At 37.1% G+C, this 18619-nt stretch overlaps 1 protein-coding gene across 2 annotated transcripts; it reads left to right on the forward strand.

Moving 5' to 3' along the window:
• On the forward strand, nt 16966–18418 carry LOC107619508 (L10-interacting MYB domain-containing protein-like). 2 transcript variants are annotated; one of them, XM_021111624.1, is made up of 3 exons: nt 16966–17090; nt 17185–17543; nt 17622–18418. In XM_021111624.1, the coding sequence occupies exon 3, from the start codon at nt 17651–17653 to the stop codon at nt 18389–18391; it is 741 nt and encodes a 246-aa protein (XP_020967283.1). In that variant the 5' UTR covers nt 16966–17090; nt 17185–17543; nt 17622–17650; the 3' UTR covers nt 18392–18418. The 2 variants fall into 2 exon arrangements, with proteins under 2 accessions (XP_020967283.1, XP_020967284.1); XM_021111625.1 differs by lacking the exon at nt 16966–17090 and having other exon boundaries at nt 17622–17792.

Raw genomic sequence — 18619 nt, forward strand, 5'->3', positions numbered from 1 at the left:
ATGTATATAAATCCAATGCAAAAGTAATATACAAAACTTTAAGTATGAAATAGATTGAACTATTTATTTTTAATTAGATTCAAGTTAACATAATCAAGCATAATAAGATGTGACATGCATATAAATGCAATGTAAAAGTAATATGTAAAACTTTAAGTATGAATTAAATTCAGCTATTTATTCTTAATTAGATTAAAATTAACATTGTCAAGCACAATAAGATGTGACATACATATAAATCTAATCTAAAAGCATTATGCAAAACTTTATGTATGAATTAGATTCAACTATTTATTCTTAATTAGAGTCAAATTAATATAATCAAGCACAATAAGAGGTGACATGTATATAAATCCAATGCATGAAGCAATATGCAAATCCTAAATCCCAATTTTACAGTAACATAATTTAATTTCTAAACCCCAAATTCACAGAATATTGTTTAATTTGTTTTTAAAATATATATTAAAATAATTTCACAGCAAAATAGAAACATTAATAGTAGAAAGGCTAACTTACTTGAAATGGAGGAGGTGGCCGGCGGCATAGGCGAGACGGCACAGTTTTTTCATGAGCAGAAGCGCGACTCTAGCAACTCTCTTGACGAGGAGACGGGTTAGCGCAAGGAGACGAGGGAGGCAGCGATAGCAGGCGTCTACAGCGGTGGCGGTGTTGGTGCAATGGCGGTGAGAGGAAAGGGACAGAGATAGACGGAGAAAAGAGGGTAGAGATAGAGGAGATTTCAAAAATGAAGGGGGAGAGGGTTCGTGGTTCGAATTTAGGAGGTAGATAGCTCTGACGGTAACATGGTGCGGATCACCAAAACGCAGCATTCCATTAAAAGTGTCTATCATCGGATTTTTCCGATAATAAATCCGACGCTACATTTGGTGCCTATTTGCCTTGTTTTTTTGCCAAATATTACCGACAACTTTACTGTCGGAAGAGGATATCCTCTGGTAGTTATTTGGCATGACAAATCCCACAACAAATTTGTTGCTAAATTCGTGGGTAAAACTGACGCTAATGTGCGACGCTGAATCTGACGATAAATCTGACTGTACTCAGTGTATTTTTTGTAATGACATAAACTACACAGTTAGGAAGCTGAGTTAGTTTTTAGACTGCCCAACACTCAATCATATGCAAGTTGCACATCGCGTTTTGAGGTACCTCAAGGCTGCAGTAGTAGTAGAGTTGTTTTTCACTTGCAAGCCAGATTAGAATGTGACAGGATTTTCAAACTCAGATTGGGTAGCTTGCCAAGACACAAGGAAGTCCGTCTCAGCTTATTGCTTCTATTTGGAGAATTCATTAATGTAATGAAAGAGCAAAAAGTAATTCATTGTGACTTTTTTATCATCAGAAGTAGAGTATTGAACTTTAGCGGGGGCCACAAAGGAAGCCGAGTAGATAAGTTACATATTGGATGATTTGTAAGTTCCTTTCACTAACACACTGTTTGGTTCAATAGAAAACAGAAAGAAAGGAAATGCAATGAAGGAAAATGGAGAGAAAACTTTATTTTCCATTGTTTGGATGTGAATGGAAACTGGAAGGAAAGTGAAAATAGTGGCGTGGGACCCACATCCAACTTTTCCTTCCAAAGTTGCGAAAAAAACTAATGACAACTCTACAATGAAAGTAAAATGACAAATTTACCCATGCTGTTAACATCGAAGAAAAATTCCTAATGTAAGCTATCTATTTCTGAAACTTGGAGAGACTTCTCTTCTCCATCGCATCTTCATCGTTGTGCTCGACAGTGCTACCGTGGCTTCATTTTCGTTGTCCATAAGCCACGGCAGTTTCGTCATTGTCGTGACAGCTCTTTCTCCTCTTCATCCTTGCAAATTCAAGCCAAAGGTGAGTTCTTTTTCGTTCGATTTTGTACTTTTTCCAAAAACAAACTGGGAAAATAATCATGCACATAGTATGTGCTCTTTTTTTTTCAACTGAGATCCTCTTGCTTTGATTTCTTGTTGTTGCTCCTCAAATCTACCATTTTGTGCATGCTTGCTTGCTAGGTTTCGGCTTGTGAAATCTAGATACTCCATACAGTTCGACAGTAGAAGGTGCCTGCTGCGTAGTGTTTGGCTTGTGTGTGTTGGTGATTTCTGTTTGGGTATTGTTGCTCTATTCAAAAGCTGAATTAATATATATGATATTGTGAACTATTTTTTATTAATTTCTGCATGTTTGATTTCGTAATTTTATTTTTTATTTTTTCTCCTCTTTTTAATTGATTTGATTTCTTCATTACCTGCTTCATTTGCAAACAAGTGTAGTGATTAACTGAATCAATATTATAGTTATAATTTATTCAAAAGTCCAAAGCTTCCTAAATGGTAAAAAAATCATAAATTAAAAAATTTTTTGATGACCCAAAAGCATAAAACATGATTAAAATTAAATACACCCAGTCCGAAATCCCCCATCATGAAAGAGCCAAAAAATTGTAATAACAAGGAAAAAAAGGTCACTTCTTTTAACCAAATAATGAAAAAAAATGAATTAGCTGTGGTTGAATTGGAAGTGAAAAACTTTGTTTACAGAATGCTTAGGTTTTGTTAGGATTTTATTTATTTATTTATTTTTGTGAATTAGATCACTTTCAATTTCAAGTTCAAGTTCAAAGGTTCAAGCTTTGTGTTCGAACTTCAAAGAGAAGGTACTAACTTAAGAGTACCTACATGGGAGTACATATCACCCTTTATCTTTAGAAATTGTTTGTAAATTGCTATTTATTATTTGAGTTTTTAGTTTTGTTTTATGTTAAAAAATTTTAAATTGAAACGAGGCCAATGAAATAATCAACGAATTATAGGGTAAATAATTAAAGGTTAAAAATGTTTACTAAAAACATTTATTGTTTGGAAGTATGTTCATTTTTTCAACTGGTTAGATCTTATCTTCAGTTGCTATGATTGTTTTATTTTAAATTTTGTATTAAAATAACATGAAAAAAAGCGACCATTACTATAAGTACAAAATATTTGGACATTCCTCTTTTTACGATCTTTGATAGAATTTAAAGAAAATTAATGGACATAGAGCATAGCACAAATGTAAATTTCGCTAAAATCGGTAAATTATTAGCTAATAAATTAAATTTTTATTAGAAAAGCTAAAAATGTAAAACTAATATCAAAAAAGGATAGAGCTTGTCGAAACGAGAATTTTGATACCAATTTCGAAAATTTGGCCCAGAATCGGACCAGAAAGATCGAATCGGTTGAACCGGGACCCAAACCGAGTCCGTTGGTCCAACCGGACCCATAACATAAATGAAGCAGCAGCTTCATCCTCTCCATTTCACTAAAGTCACGACACAAACAGCAAGGGGGGAAGAGAAGAAACCTAACCCTCACCTTTCCTTCTCACCACCATAACTCCTTCGTCCGGGCTCCGATCGCCACACCGTTCGCGGCCACGTGCTCAGCGCGTCGAGCTCTACCTTTCTATCAGAACAATTTCACTGGTAAGCCTCCTATTAAGTTCAGAATCCCTATCCCTCTTTCTTTGGTAAACTTGAAAACCTATGGTGAATCTTGTCCAATTTCTATGTTCTAGTTCAAGTTAGCTTTCGGAATTTGTGGGCTCAAGCTATTGAGCATATGGGTATGGTAAGAAAACCCTAACCCTAGCACAATCTTATTTTTGGTAATAGAAAACTGAATTGGAACATATATATGTGTATTAGGTGTAGTTTAAGAGGGTGTTTATGCATTGGACTTGAATTTGGATTACTTGGAGCTTTGTTGGTGACAAGGCTTGCTTTGGGGCTGTTTGATTGAGCTTGGAAGGCTGTGATTTTGTGTTGAGAGGCTGCCTTAGGTAAATTAAGTGATCGGCCAAGGTATGGTTTAAGTTTCTCACGTTTAATATTTACGGTGTTGTGAAAACTTAGGTTAGAGGAACCATATGATAAGTTGAATTGTTTGTTGTATTTAATGATTAGTCTTGTAATGTTGTTTGAATAGATTTGTTGTTGGATATATATATTAGAATTATTAGGTGTGGAAGTTATTAATGATGTGCTCTTATATTTATTTATGATGGATTAGGATTGGTGTTTGTTAAAATGGATATAGAGTTGTGTTGTGGTGGTATTGCATATGATGTAACTAATTATGTAATGATCAGAATTGTATGAGACTAAGTTTGGAATAAACTTGGGAATATAAGAAACTAAACTGGAAATTTTGGGACCTTTTTGTTAAATATACAATTTATGAAAAAATTTTAAAGTTAGGTTGTTAAATCTGTCCTGCAGCAGAAAAGGTCAAACAGGGCAGCAACTTGTTTGTCTTGCTGCGACTTCTACAAGTTGAGTTTTGAAGCGAAACTAATTTTGTTATAAAATTTGATTAACTTTATTTATTGATCTAAAACTTCAGAATTTTAAGAGTTGAGGATTGGGAGTTGTAAATTTCTAAATATTGGTGGTCAAAGTTGAAAAGAAACAGATTTCAGCAAGCTATGCATCAACTTTCAATGCTTGTAGCTCTTAGAATTGAATAGCAATTGGGTTGCAACTAGAACACACTTGTTTTTGGATGAGCTAGGAGTTCCCAAATCAAAATTTAACTTAATTGGAGTTTTGTAATAAAAGTTATTCAAATTGAAAGATACTAAGCTTGTTGGTTTCTAAAACAGATTTTGACTCATTTTTACTTAACTTTCAGGTAATGTAACTTCTTCATTAAAAATAGTATTACTCAGAACCAATTTAGAAAGAAACCTGTTTAAGTACATTAATTTTTAAAGTCATTGGATTTAACTTGGATTTTATATTGAATTTTGAATATCACATGCTGCTGATGTTTTTCTAGTTTTACGCACTGCAGAGCAGTCACAGTTTTTCCTTTATTTCTGAGGCTAGAGAAATTAGAAAATTAGGATATTTGGTTTGTTAGAAAGCTTATTTCAAGATGAACACCAGGACATAAAGTTTGCACAATTCCGAGTTCATTTCTTATATTAAAAACAGAAAAGAAAATAGAGTGTCGAGGATGTCTTAGTGATAGTTATGGGTTCGAGAAGTTAAAGTTTAATCTTCGTATGATGTGATTGATTTAATGTTAGGGTTGGGTTGATTTTAATAAGGTTGAGAAGAGTTTGATAAATAGTTTGGTCAGGACCCAGAAAGGGTAATCAAGATGAATTATAAGGGAATGATGATGAAAAATGTGAAAGGGAGGTTGTTAATAAAAGGAGTTAACATGCCATGGCTTGATGAATGATTAAATAATAATTATGACTATGAAATGGTTTATGAATGATGATATCTGAGATATGAGTTTCTCTGGGTAAAAACCGTGGCTCGCCACCACGTGTTCCAGGTTGATTCTCGATACTCTGTTGACCCTACGTCGTAAGGGTGACCGGACACGTATAAATTTCTGGGTATAGATAACACCATTGAGTGATTTATATGATGATTGAATATGAACTCTATGCATAGACTCTTGGGGATGCGCGACGGGGGACAGTCTAAGGTTTTCGGACTTGTCGGGTTGGCTGGATAACCGACAGATGGGCCCCATCAGCCATAGGACAGGCATGCATCATATGCATTTGTTTGTTTTGATTGCTATGCATTTTCTGGGTATGCCTAATTAATATATATCACCTGCTATCTGTTATACTTGCTATTTGTACTATCTGCTCATTACTTGTGCATGAACTTGTTTGGTTGCTTGTTTCTGTTGCATTATGATTGATGGAGAAAATGGAGAAACGATTGGGTGTTAGATTAGGATTGAATTTGAGTAAGTTAGGTAGATTTAGAATACCTGCCCCTGTTTATGGCTTCTGTTTAGTACTTAAGTTGGATAATTGAATAACGGAGTTCTAGGATTGCATATGGCATTCTCAAGACCATATTTCTTATGCGCGTGGCACTTTTACCATGCTGAGAACCTCCGGTTCTCATTTCATATTGTATTGTTGTTTTTCAGATGCAGGTCAAGAGGCTCCTCGCTAGGCGTCTGGATCTTCGGAAGCGAAGTAGTCCTTGGGTGTATTTTGGTTTTTGGTTGTATATATGTATATATTTGTTTAGCTTACTCTCCAAGTAACTTATGTATGCTGCTCCTCTTAGAGGATTAGGGAGAGATAGGAGTTTACTTTGATGTTTTGGTGTATTTTGGGGATACTTAAGTATGTTTATATATATCCTCCGGCCAGCCTTAGCTTTGCAGACTCAGTCAGGGGCTAGTTATGCTGTTCCATTGGCCGTTCCTTATTCTTTTGCTTATCTTTACCATGTTTTTATTAGGTTTCTTAGCGCGCAAGTAATCCTTTCCTTTGAGCGTTGCGCTTTTTCTTTTGTGATTTTTGCTTACCCGTTTTGTTTCAAGGCTCCAAGTATATTATCTTATTCTCTATTATGTATTTATTTTGCTGTCTAGAGGTCCGTAACACCACATTACCTCTGTTCTACGACTTAAGCGTAAAACTCTGTGTAATAGGGTGTTACATTATGGTATCAGAGCAGTTCGTTCCTATAGAGCCTGAGGACAGACTGATTATGCTCTTGTGCATTCTCTGCGTATGTGTTTATATGCTATTAGGATATCTATCTGATATAAGTGGCATAAACGTTCATGAGCATGCATTTGGGACTTAAAGCACTGAACTTGTGATATTGAGACTGATCAACTTGATATCACTTGTTTGGTGTGTATAGGGACCAGATGTCTACTCGCAGACGCGGACGCGGGCGAGGTGGAGGCCGCATAGGCAATGCCATGCCTGAGGCATCAGGAAACACTCCTAATCCTATAGACTTCATGGCTGCATTAGGCAACATGGCAGCAGCAATGCAAGCGACAGCTGAAGCCCTGGGAAACCAAATTAATAACGGGAACAATGGCGATAATGGTCCAATGATGCTCTCTACCTTCTTAAAGGTTCACCCTCCAACTTTCAGAGGGACCTCGAATCTAACCGATGCTGATAACTAGATATAAGCCATTGAGCGAGCATTACAAGCCCAACAAGTTTCGGATGAGCAGTGGGTTGGGTTTGGGACCTACCAGTTGCATGGTGAAGCTCAGCACTGGTGGTAGGGCATGAGGCACATTTTGCAGTCTGATGGGATTGTGATTTCTTGGGAGTTATTTCGAGATGAATTTTATAAGAAATATTTTCCCACCTCAGTCAGAAATGCCAAAGAGCTCGAACTGCTTCAACTTAAACAGGGCCAAATGACTATTACTGAGTACACCAGTAAGTTTGAGGAATTGTGCCGCTTCTCACGCATCTGTCAGGGAGCTCCTGAGGACTTTGCTGAGTGGAAATGTATAAAGTATGAAGGAGGCCTTAGGAGTGACATTCAGAGCTTTGTGGTGCCTATGCATATCCAGGTGTTTTCTGAGCTGGTGAATAGGACCAGGGTGGCGAAGGATTGTATTAGAAGGACTGCATTAGAAAAAGGGAGTCTGAGGATGCCATTCCAGAGGACCACAGGGAGAAATTTTGCACCCAGAGGCAGACAGTTCAAGAGTGGTGGCTTTGTCCTCCAGAACAATCAGGGGCAAGGCAACTCTAGGAGGCCTAATACCAATGCTAATCAGGGAAGGAGACAGGGTAAGCAGCCACAGCAGGATATGAGTTACCACAAATGTGGAAAGTATCATTCAGGACCATATAGGCTTGAGATTGGAGTCTATTACTCCTGTGGGCAGCCGGGACACTTGGCTAGTAGTTGCCCAGAGAAGAAGAAGTATGAGACAGGCAGAGTGCAGCAACCAGGAAGGGTATACACTACTTCTTCAGTAGGCACTAAGGGGTCAGAGGCATTGATCAGAGGTAACTGTGAAATGACGGGTAAAACTTTGAATGCTTTGTTGGATTCTGGGGCTTCACATACTTTTATTGCATTTGAGAAGGCTGATGAGTTAGGATTGAAAATAGTAGTATTGGGGTATGATTTAAAGGTATACAATTCTACCCACGAGGCTATGGTGACTAGGTTAGGGAGCCCCCAAGTTCCTTTTCGAGTACAAGGGCGTGATTTCGTGCATAACTTAATTTGTTTGCCGATGACTGGTCTTGATCTCATTCTGGGATTGGACTGGTTATCCAAGAACCGTGTTCTACTAGATTGCTCGGCGAAAACAGTGTATTTCTTTCCTGAAGACACTGAAGGGCCGATTGTAGTGAACAACTACTACTTGAATTCTATGATGGTGAACTGTTCTGGGGTTGAATGTCAGGGGATATTGTTGTTGGCTGCGGGTGTTTCGGGTGATGATCAGAACTTGGAACAAATCCCAGTTGTGTGTGAGTTTTTAGAGGTGTTTCCTGATGATATTGATGAATTTTCACCAAAACGGGAAGTTGAGTTTGCTATTGATTTAGTACCTGGGGCTGGACCAATCTCGAGTGCTCCTTACATGATGTCGCCTTTAGAAATGGCCGAATTGAAGTCTCAATTGGAGGATCTATTGGGTAAAAATTTTATCCGACCAAGTGTATTTCCGTGGGGTGCGCCAGTATTACTGGTGAAGAAGAAAGATGGAACCATGCGCTTATGTGTTGACTATAGGCAACTGAATAAAGTTACAGTGAAGAACAAGTATCCGCTGCCAAGGATTGATGACCTGATGGACCAATTACAGGGAGCTGGCGTGTTCTCCAAGATTGATCTGCGATCCGGATACCACTAGATAAGGGTAAGAGATGAGGATATCCCTAAGACCGCCTTCAGAACGCGATATGGCCACTATGAGTATACCGTGATGTCCTTTGGACTAACTAATGCTCCGGCGATATTCATGGATTACATGAACAGAATTTTCCATCTGTATCTGGATAAGTTTGTTGTTGTGTTTATTGACGACATTCTTATCTATTCTAAGACCGAGAATGAGCATGCAGAACACTTGCGAACAGTGCTACAAATTTTGAAGGATAGGAAGTTGTATGCCAAGCTATCCAAGTGTGAGTTTTGGAAGTCTAAGGTAAAATTTCTTGGTCATGTGGTGAGTAAGCGAGGAATAGCAGTGGATCCTGCTAAGGTTGAGGCGGTGATGAATTGGGAGCGGCCAACTTCAGTGACAGAAATCAGGAGTTTCTTAGGCTTGGCGGGTTATTATCGAAGGTTCATTAAAGGGTTTTCACAGCTCGCTTTACCCTTGACTAAGCTGACCAGGAAGGATGTTCCTTTTGTGTGGACTTCCGAGTGCGAGGAGAGTTTCCTTGCCTTAAAGCAGAGATTGACTACCGCCCCTGTATTAGTGTTGCCTGAGCCGAGAGAACCATTCGAGGTGTACTGTGATGCGTCCTTAAAAGGTTTAGGATGTGTATTGATGCAGCATCATAAGGTTGTAGCTTATGCCTCACGTCAGTTAAGGCCACATGAAAGAAATTATCTGACTCATGATTTGGAACTAGCATCCATTGTCTTTGCCTTGAAGATTTGGAGGCATTATCTCTATGGAATGAAATTTCAAGTCTTCTCAGACCATAAGAGTCTGAAGTACCTGTTTGAACAAAAAGAATTGAATATGCATCAGAGGAGGTGGATGGAACTCCTGAAGGATTATGACTTCGAGCTAAACTATCATCCAGGAAAGGCGAATGTAGTGGCAGATGCCTTGAGTAGAAAATCCCTATGTGCTGCCTGGATGATGCTGAGAGAGAAAGAGTTGTTGAGAGCCTTCCAAGGATTGAAATTGGGAATCAGAGAGGAGTTTGGGAATTTATGCCTAAGCCAATTACAGATCTCAAGCGACTTCAAGGCTGAACTGATAAAGGCTCATCAAAATGACCAAGAATTGTATAAGATTTTGCCGGCAATTGAGAAAGGCAAGCGATGGAGAGTATCAGAAGATAAAGATGGGTTGTGGAGGTTCAAGTGCCGAATAATTGTGCCAGATGTCGGGGATTTGCGATAAAGCATATTGGAGGAAGCTCACAAGAGTGGGTAGTCCATTCATCCTAGAAGCACCAATATGTACCAAGACTTAAAGACGATGTTCTGGTGGCTAGGAATGAAAAATGATGTGGCGTTACATGTTTTCAAATGCCTAACTTGTCAAAAAGTCAAGATTGAACACCAAAGGCCAGCAGGAACCCTTCAACCTTTGGAAATCCCACAGTGGAAATGGGAGAGCATTGCTATGGATTTTGTATTGGGCTTACCAAGGACTCGCACAGGTTGTGATGCCATTTGAGTGGTTATAGATCGATTGACCAAGTCAGCTCATTTTCTGCCTATTCGGATAAGTTGTTCTATGGAGGAGTTGGCGCGCTTATACATAAAGAAGATTGTGAGATTACATGGAGTACCTTCCACCATTGTGTCGGATAGAGATCCTCGCTTTACATCATAGTTCTGAGGTGTATTTCAGCGAGCTTTTGGCACTCAATTAAGCCTAAGTACTGCCTATCATCCTCAGACGGATGGCCAATCAGAAAGAACAATTCAAACCTTGGAAGACATGTTAAGAGCTTGTATTTTGGATCAACCGGCGAGCTGGGATCGATATATGCCTCTGGTAGAATTTGCTTATAACAATAGCTATCATGCAAGTATTGGAATGGCTCCATATGAGGCTTTGTATGGAAGAAAATGCCAGTCTCCATTATGTTGGTACGAAGCAGGAGAAAAGAGCTTGATAGGACTGGAAATGGTAAGTGAAACCATTGAGCAAATAAAGAGAATTCGGAGTCGAATGCTTGAAGCTCAAAGCCGTCAGAAGAGCTATGCTGACCGAAGACGGAAGCCCTTAGAATTCGAGAAAGGAGAACACGTCTTCTTGAAGGTGACTCCGACCACTGGAATAGGGAGGTCCATCAAAACCAAGAAGTTAAATCCACGTTACATTGGGCCATTCGAAATCCTGAAGAGAATTGGACCAGTGGCGTATAGGATCGCATTACCACCACATCTTTCGAACCTGCATGACGTGTTCCACGTATCGCAGTTTCATAAATATACTTTTTATCCTAGTCATGTCCTAGAGCCGGAATCAGTCCAAGTGAGAGAAGACTTGACGCTTCTAGTAACTCCGGTTAAGATTGATGATACCATCACCAAACGTCTCCGCGGAAAGGAAGTTTCTTTGGTGAAAGTAGCTTGGAGTCGGGCTGGTATTGAAGAACATACCTAGGAGCTTGAATCAGAGATGCAAAAGGACTACCCACACCTCTTTTCAGGTAACTCACTCTGAATTTTGAGGACAAAATTCTTAATTAGGTGGGTAGGATTATGTAAACCCCGCTAAAATCGGTAAATTATTAGCTAATAAATTGAATTTTTATTAGGAAAGCTAAAAATGCAAAACTAATATCAAAATAGGATAGAGCTCGTCAAAACGAGAATTTTGATACCAATTTCGAAAATTTAGCCCAGAATCGAACCGGAAGAGCCAAACCGGTTGAACCGGGGCCCAAACCGGGCCCGTTGATCCAACCTGACCCATAACATAAATGAAGCAGCAGCTTCATCTTCTCCATTTCACTAAAGTCACGACACAAACAACAAGGGGGGAGGAGAAGAAACCTAACCCTCACCTTTCCTTCTCACCACCATAACTCCTCCGTCCGGGCTCCGATCGCCGCACCGTTCGCTGCCACGTGCTCAGCGCGTCGAGCTCTACCTTTCTATCCGAACAATTTCACTAGTAAGCCTCCTATTAAGTTCAGAATTCCTATCCCTCTTTCTTTGGTAAACTTGAAAATCTATGGTGAATCTTGTCCAATTTCTATCTTCTAGGTTCAAGTTAGCTTCCGGAACTTGTGGGCTCAAGCTATTGAGCATATGGGTATGGTAAGAACACTCTAACCCTAGCACAATCTTGTTTTTGATAATAGAAAACTGAATTGGAACATATATATGTGTATTAGGTGTAGTTTAAGAGGGTGTTTATGCATTGGACTTGAATTTGGATTACTTGGAGCTTTGTTGGTGACAAGGCTTGCTTTGGGACTGTTTGATTGAGCTTGGAGGGGCTGTAATTTTGTGTTGAGAGGCTTCCTTGGGTGAATTAACTAATCGGCCAAGGTATGGTTTAAGTTTCGCACGTTTAATATTTACGGTGTTGTGAAAACTTAGGTTAGAGGAACCATAGGATAAGTTGAATTATTTGTTATATTTAATGATTAGTCTTATAATGTTGTTGGAATAGATTTGTTGGTGGATATATATATTGGAATTATGAGGTGTGGAAGTTATTAATGGTGTGCTCTTATATTTATTTATGATGGATTAGGATTGGTGTTTGTTAATAAGGATGTAGAGTTGTGTTGTGGTGGTATTGCATATGCTGTAACTAATTATGTAATGATCAGAATTTCATGAGACAAATTTTGGGATAAACTTGGGAATATAAGGAACTAAACTGAAAATTTTGGGACCTTTTTGTTAAATATACAATTTATGGAAAATTTTTAAAGTTAGGTTGTTAAATTTGTCCTGCAGCAGAAAAGATCAAACAGGGCAGCAACTTGTTTGTCTTGCTGCGACTTCTACGAGTTGAGTTTTGAAACGAAACCAATTTTATTATAAAATTTGATTAACTGGCTTTATTTTTATAAAACTTCAGAATTTTAGAAGTTGAGGATTGGGATTTGTAAATTTCTGAATATTGGTTGTCAAAGCTGAAAAGAAACAGATTTCAGCAAGCTATGCATCAACTTCCAATGCTTGTAGCTCTTAGAATTGAATAGCAATTAGGTTGCAACTAGGACACACTTGTTTCTAGATGATCTAGGAGATCCCAAATCAAAATTTAGCTTCATTGGAGTTTTGTAATAAAAGTTATTCAAATTGAAATGTACTAAACATGTTGGTTTCTAAAACAGATTTGACTCATTTTTACTTAACTTCCAGGTAATGTAACTTCTTCATTAAAAATGATATTAACTCAGAACTAATTTAGAAAGAAACCTAGATGAGTAAAGTTAAACTATATTACTTTTTAAAGTAATTGGATTTAACTTGGATTTTATATTGAATTTTGAATATCACATGCTGCTGCTGTTTTTCTGGTTTTACGCACTGCAGAGTAGTCACGGTTTTTTTTTTTTATTCTTAAGGCTAAAGAAATTAGAAAATTATGATCTTTGATTTTTTAGAAAGATTATTTTAATATGAACGCCTGGACATAAAATTTGCATAATTTTGAGTTCATTTGTTATATTAAAAATAGAAAAGAAAATATAGTGTCGAGGATGTCTTAGTGATAGTCATGGGTTCGAGAAGTTAAAGTTTAATCTTAGTGTGATGTGATTGATTTAATGTTAGGGTTGGGTTGATTTTAAGATTATTCGATATTAAGAATATTGAGAATAGTTTGATAAATATTTTGGTCAGGACCCGAAAAGGGTAATCAAGATGAATTATAAGGGAATGATGATGAAAAATGTGAAAGGGAGGTTGTTAATAAAAGGAGTTAACATGCCATGGCTTGATGAATAATTAAATAATGATTATGACTATGAAATGGCTTATGAATGATGATATCTGAGAAACGAGTTTCCCTGGATAAAAACCGTGGCTCGCCACCACGTGTTCCAGGTTGATTCTCGATACTCTGTTGACCCTACGTCGTAAGGGTGACCGGGCACGTATAAATTCTTGGGTATGGATAACCCCCATTGAGTGATTTATATGATGATTTAATGTGAACTCTATGCATAGACTCTTGGGGATGCGCGACGGGGGATAGTCTAAGGTTTTCGGACTTGTCGGGTTGGCTGGATAACCGACAGATGGGCTCCATCAGCCATAGGACAGGCATGCATCATATGCATTTGTTTGTTTTGATTGATATGAATTTCCTGGGTATGCCTAATTGATATATATCACCTGCTATCTGTTATACTTGCTATTTGTACTATCTGCTCATTACTTGTGCGTGAACTTGTTTGGTTGCTTGTTTCTGTTGCATTATGATTGATGGAGGAAATGGAGAAACGGTTGGGTGTTAGATTAGGATTGAATTTGAGTAAGTTAGGTAGATTTAGAATACCTGCCCCTGTTTATGGCTTCTGTTTAGTACTTAAGTTGGATAATTGAATAACGAAGTTCTAGGATTGCATATGGCATTCTCAGGACCGTATTTCTTATGCGCGTGTCACTTTTACCATGCTGAGAACCTCCGGTTCTCATTCCATATTGTATTGTTGTTTTTCAGATGCAGGTTGAGAGGCTCCTCGCTAGGCGTCTGGATCTTGAGAAGCGAAGTAGTCCTTGGGTGTATTTTGGTTTTTGGTTGTATATATGTATATATTTGTTTAGCTTACTCTCCAAGTAACTTATGTATGCTGCTCCTCTTAGAGGATTAGGGAGAGATAGGAGTTTACTTTGATGTTTTGGTGTATTTTGGGGATACTTAAGTATGTTTATATATATCCTCCTGCCAGCCTTAGCTTCGCAGGCTGAGTCAGGGGCTAGTTATGCTGTTCCCTTGGCCGTTCCTTATTCTTTTGCTTATCTTTACCATGTTTTTATTAGGTTTCTTAGCGCGTAAGTAATCCTTTCCTTTGAGCATTGCGCTTTTCCTTTTGCAATTTTTGCTTACCCGTTTTGTTTCAAGGCTCCTAGTATATTATCTTATTCTCTATTATGTATTTATTTTGCTATCTAGAGGTCCGTAACACCATATTACCTCTGTTCTACGACTTAAGCGTAAAACTCTGTGTAATAGGGTGTTACAACATACATGCTGAAACCTTATATTTTTTTTGAATGTCATCATGAGTATTTTTGTTCATCTCTCTTTTTATGATGAAATTCAAATCATACAAAAGTTCTTTAAATTAAATGACTTTTCTTACTTGCCTCTGGTTATAATGTGTTATTAATTGTCCATGGTTTAGTTGTTACTAATTTCTAAATAGCTAAGCAAAATAGTGTGCTTATTTCGTTGGTGCACTTACAAAAGGTTTGTTCAACGTATCTTGAATCCATTCTTTCAGAAATTATACTAAATCTTGTGTTGGTTAACTTATTTGTTATCGTCTAAATTATTAAGTGTTGTTGGTAGCTAAGTCCACTTAATTTTGGTGATAAGTCAATGCATTAATTAATATGCCATGTGCCTTACAGTGTATGTTTATTATTTATGACAGAGAGCTTTGGCATTGAGTTTGCCATTTAGGCGTTGGAGATAAGTGTCTCATAACAAGGTATGTTTATATTGCGTAAGGTGAAACCATATTTTCTCGGCATTTAGTTTCATTTTTTTTCTTCAACAAATGAATTGTTAGAATGTAACAAGATATGTTACTTTCTGTTTACTTTTACTATCGATCTGTCCATTCTAAACATTATATTTTTATAGATGGATAACGAAAATATCGAAGATGCTAATTTAGAAGATAGAACGAACGTCATACATGACTTAGAAATTCAAGTACATCAAGTCACTTCTACTGATGTATATCAACCTGAACCAATACAAATCTTAACTCGTGTCAGGGAAGAGTTAGAAAAGAGATAACATATTTGTGTCACATCTCTTACATGTGTTACGGTACATGCATTAGGCCTAGTCAAATTAATGACAAAAACTTGGAAAGAGAAAACAAGCGTGCTCAATTAATGATACAGTTATTGAAGTCTGACAAATGTTGAGATGTCATACGTATGAGTCTTGAAGCATTTTAACTGTTGTGTCAAAAGTTAAGAGGAACTGATAGAGTAAAGGATTCAACTCGATCTACGGTTGAAGAGCAAGTAGCTAAATTCTTACATATTATAAAGCACGATGTGAAAACTAGAACCATGTCTTTCTTCTTTCACCGCTCAGGGGAGACAATTAGTCGCCACTTTCACAATGTCGTACATGCTATTCTATCGTTAGAGGGAGACTTCTTCAAGCAACCGTCTGGTGAGGATGTTCCTTATGAAATACATGATAATAGTCAATTCTATCCGTTTTTTAAGGTACTAAGGGTTTGTTTGGGTGAGCTTCTAACAAAAGATCTTTTTCGAGTTATCTTTTTTTAAAAGATCTTATAGAGAAGTAAAAGTAATTTTATGTTTGGATATCTCATGTAAAAAGGTCTTTTTATCAATCAATTATATTTGGGTATAACAATATAAAAGTACTTTTTTGTTTATTTATTACATGAAAAACATCTTTTTTTAAGTTAATAAATGAGATGTATTAATCTTCATTCAATGAAAATCTCAAAAAAGATCTTTTTTCATTGAAAAAAGATATTTTTTTAACAAAATAATGGCGCCCAAACATGCACTAACTCTTTCAATTTAGTTAGTGACATTTATGAAATAGTGTATGAAATAATTACAAAATTGTTATGTTAATATGTCAATATACTTTCCAAACAAGGACTGCATTGGAGCCATAGATGGTACTCATAGCCGTGTGAAGGTATCAAGGGCGGAAGCCCCTCGTTTTCGGGAAAAAAAAGATCACCCCACACAAAATACTTTGCTGCCTATGTGTTTGATATGAAATTTACTTATGTTTTGTCTGGTTGGGAAGAAACTGCCTCTGACTCAAGAATTTTGAAAGATTCTTTAAGTAGGGAACATCCACTTCGAATATCCGAAGGTCTGTGCTAGTGTTATTTACGAAATCGTCTATATAAAGTTAAATTCATAGTCAAAGTATGCAATTCTTTAAATTTTTGTGTGTAACTGGTGTAGGAAAATACTATCTAGGTGATGCTGGATTTATGCTAAAGCCTGGGATACTGACACCATATAGAGGTGTTCGGTATCACTTGAAGAGTATTCAGTACGTGAGCCACAAAATTCCAAAGAATTATTCAACCACCGACATTCTTCATTAAGAAAGGTCATCAAAAGATGTTTCGGAATTTTAAAGAAAAGATTCCCAATTATAGCCGGTGACACAGAATCTTATTATTCATTTGAAATTATGCGAGACATTTTTTTGGCATGTTGCATACTACATAACTTTTTAATGGGTGTCGATGTTGATCAGTCTATAATTGATGCTGTTGATTGAGAATTGCTACAAGAACAAAGCATAGATAGATCACAATCAAATCAACCACGTGATGAGGAATATAGGCATGCATCGTTGTTAAGAGATAACATTGCATTCGAAATGTGGAATGTGTATCAATCATTATAGGTGATAATGTTTCTTAAATGTGAATATGTATATATATGTATGTATAGTTTACACTCAGAATTGTTTGATTGAATTTTTTATTGGATTATTACAGGTTAGATAATGCCGAATAAGGGAAATAAAACAGCAGAAGCTAATCAACCTTCGAAAGACAATTTAAGATGGTCTGATGATATGGATGAAGTTTTGCTAAATGCATTAGCAGAGGAAGCATCGAAAGGTAATAGGCATGATGGCTCGTGGACAACTAAAGCATATGCCAATGTTGTGAAGACTTTGAGCATAGCAATAGGCCCTCACATAACAAAGAATCACATAAAGAATAGAATGAAGACATTGAAAGATCATTTTGCTGAGGCATATGACTTATTTCATCACTTAAGTGGATTTGCATGGAATCCTGTAACTAGAAAGTTTGAAGCTGAAGAGGAAGTGTGGCAAGACTTCATTAAGGTATCTTAAACTTTGCTTTTATTACTTATACTATTGATGAAGTTAGTCAATGAATAATTTCAACACTTGTTTATGTAGGAGAAACCACAAGCAGAAAAATAAAAAAAATGCAAATTAAGCATTATGATACTTTGAAGGAGTTGTTCGGAGCTGATAGAGCTACTGGTAAAGGGGCTGCTATGTCACGAGAAAGGATTCAAGAAATTGATAGAGATCACATTGATTTGAATGACTCATTTGAAAATATTGAATTTTCTGACATAGATGTTATTATGGGACATGATACCCCAACGTTTTCTGCTAATTTAGATTCACCAAGTGCTCCTCATAGTCAACCAAATCAATTAGGTGGGACTTCAACGTCAAGAGAAACAAAGCGTAAGTCTCCTATAAATGATTTTTTGGAGGCACAATATGAGAAAGTTGCTTTGGAAATTACTACCATGGCTGATGCTGTCAAAGAGGGTACTTATCTGTCTAGCAAGCTACATGACGTAGCTCAGAGGCAGGTTGAATCAGCTGAGAGACAAGCTTCTATGGCTGAGAGGCAAGTTTCGGTTGCCGAAAAGCAAGTCTCGTTAATTGAAAGACAAGTTGCAATTGCTGAGAAAGGGTTGGCTATTATGCAACAAAGTAGGCCTCGCCTTTATAGCGAATCAGATGTATGGGACATGTTGACTGAATTGGGACTGATAGGTTCAGCTCGGATGCAGTGTTATCAGTTTTTATGTGAAAATGAGCAGAAAAAGTGCCAAATTTTTGGGATCCCACCTGAAATGCGATTGGATGCTCTTTTTCATTTCATGACAGCTGCTGGTGTTCGCTTAGGAGATATGGTACTTTCATAAATCATTAACTATTACAGGTATAACTTTTATACGCACTTAATTTCTGATTAATTTGAGGTTATTGCTTTCATTAATTGATTACGGGTTTCTGAGTGTCATATACTATGGGTATATCTTCATGTATTTAAAGAAGATATCATTTTCTGTTTTATTTATGTTAACCATGGTTGGAAATCACTTTATGTATATATACTTTGAGATTGATTGGTTGTTTAAATAGAAAGACAT

Source organism: Arachis ipaensis, chromosome B09, assembly GCF_000816755.2.
Source record: "Arachis ipaensis cultivar K30076 chromosome B09, Araip1.1, whole genome shotgun sequence".
In the NCBI taxonomy this organism is placed as follows: domain Eukaryota; kingdom Viridiplantae; phylum Streptophyta; class Magnoliopsida; order Fabales; family Fabaceae; genus Arachis; species Arachis ipaensis.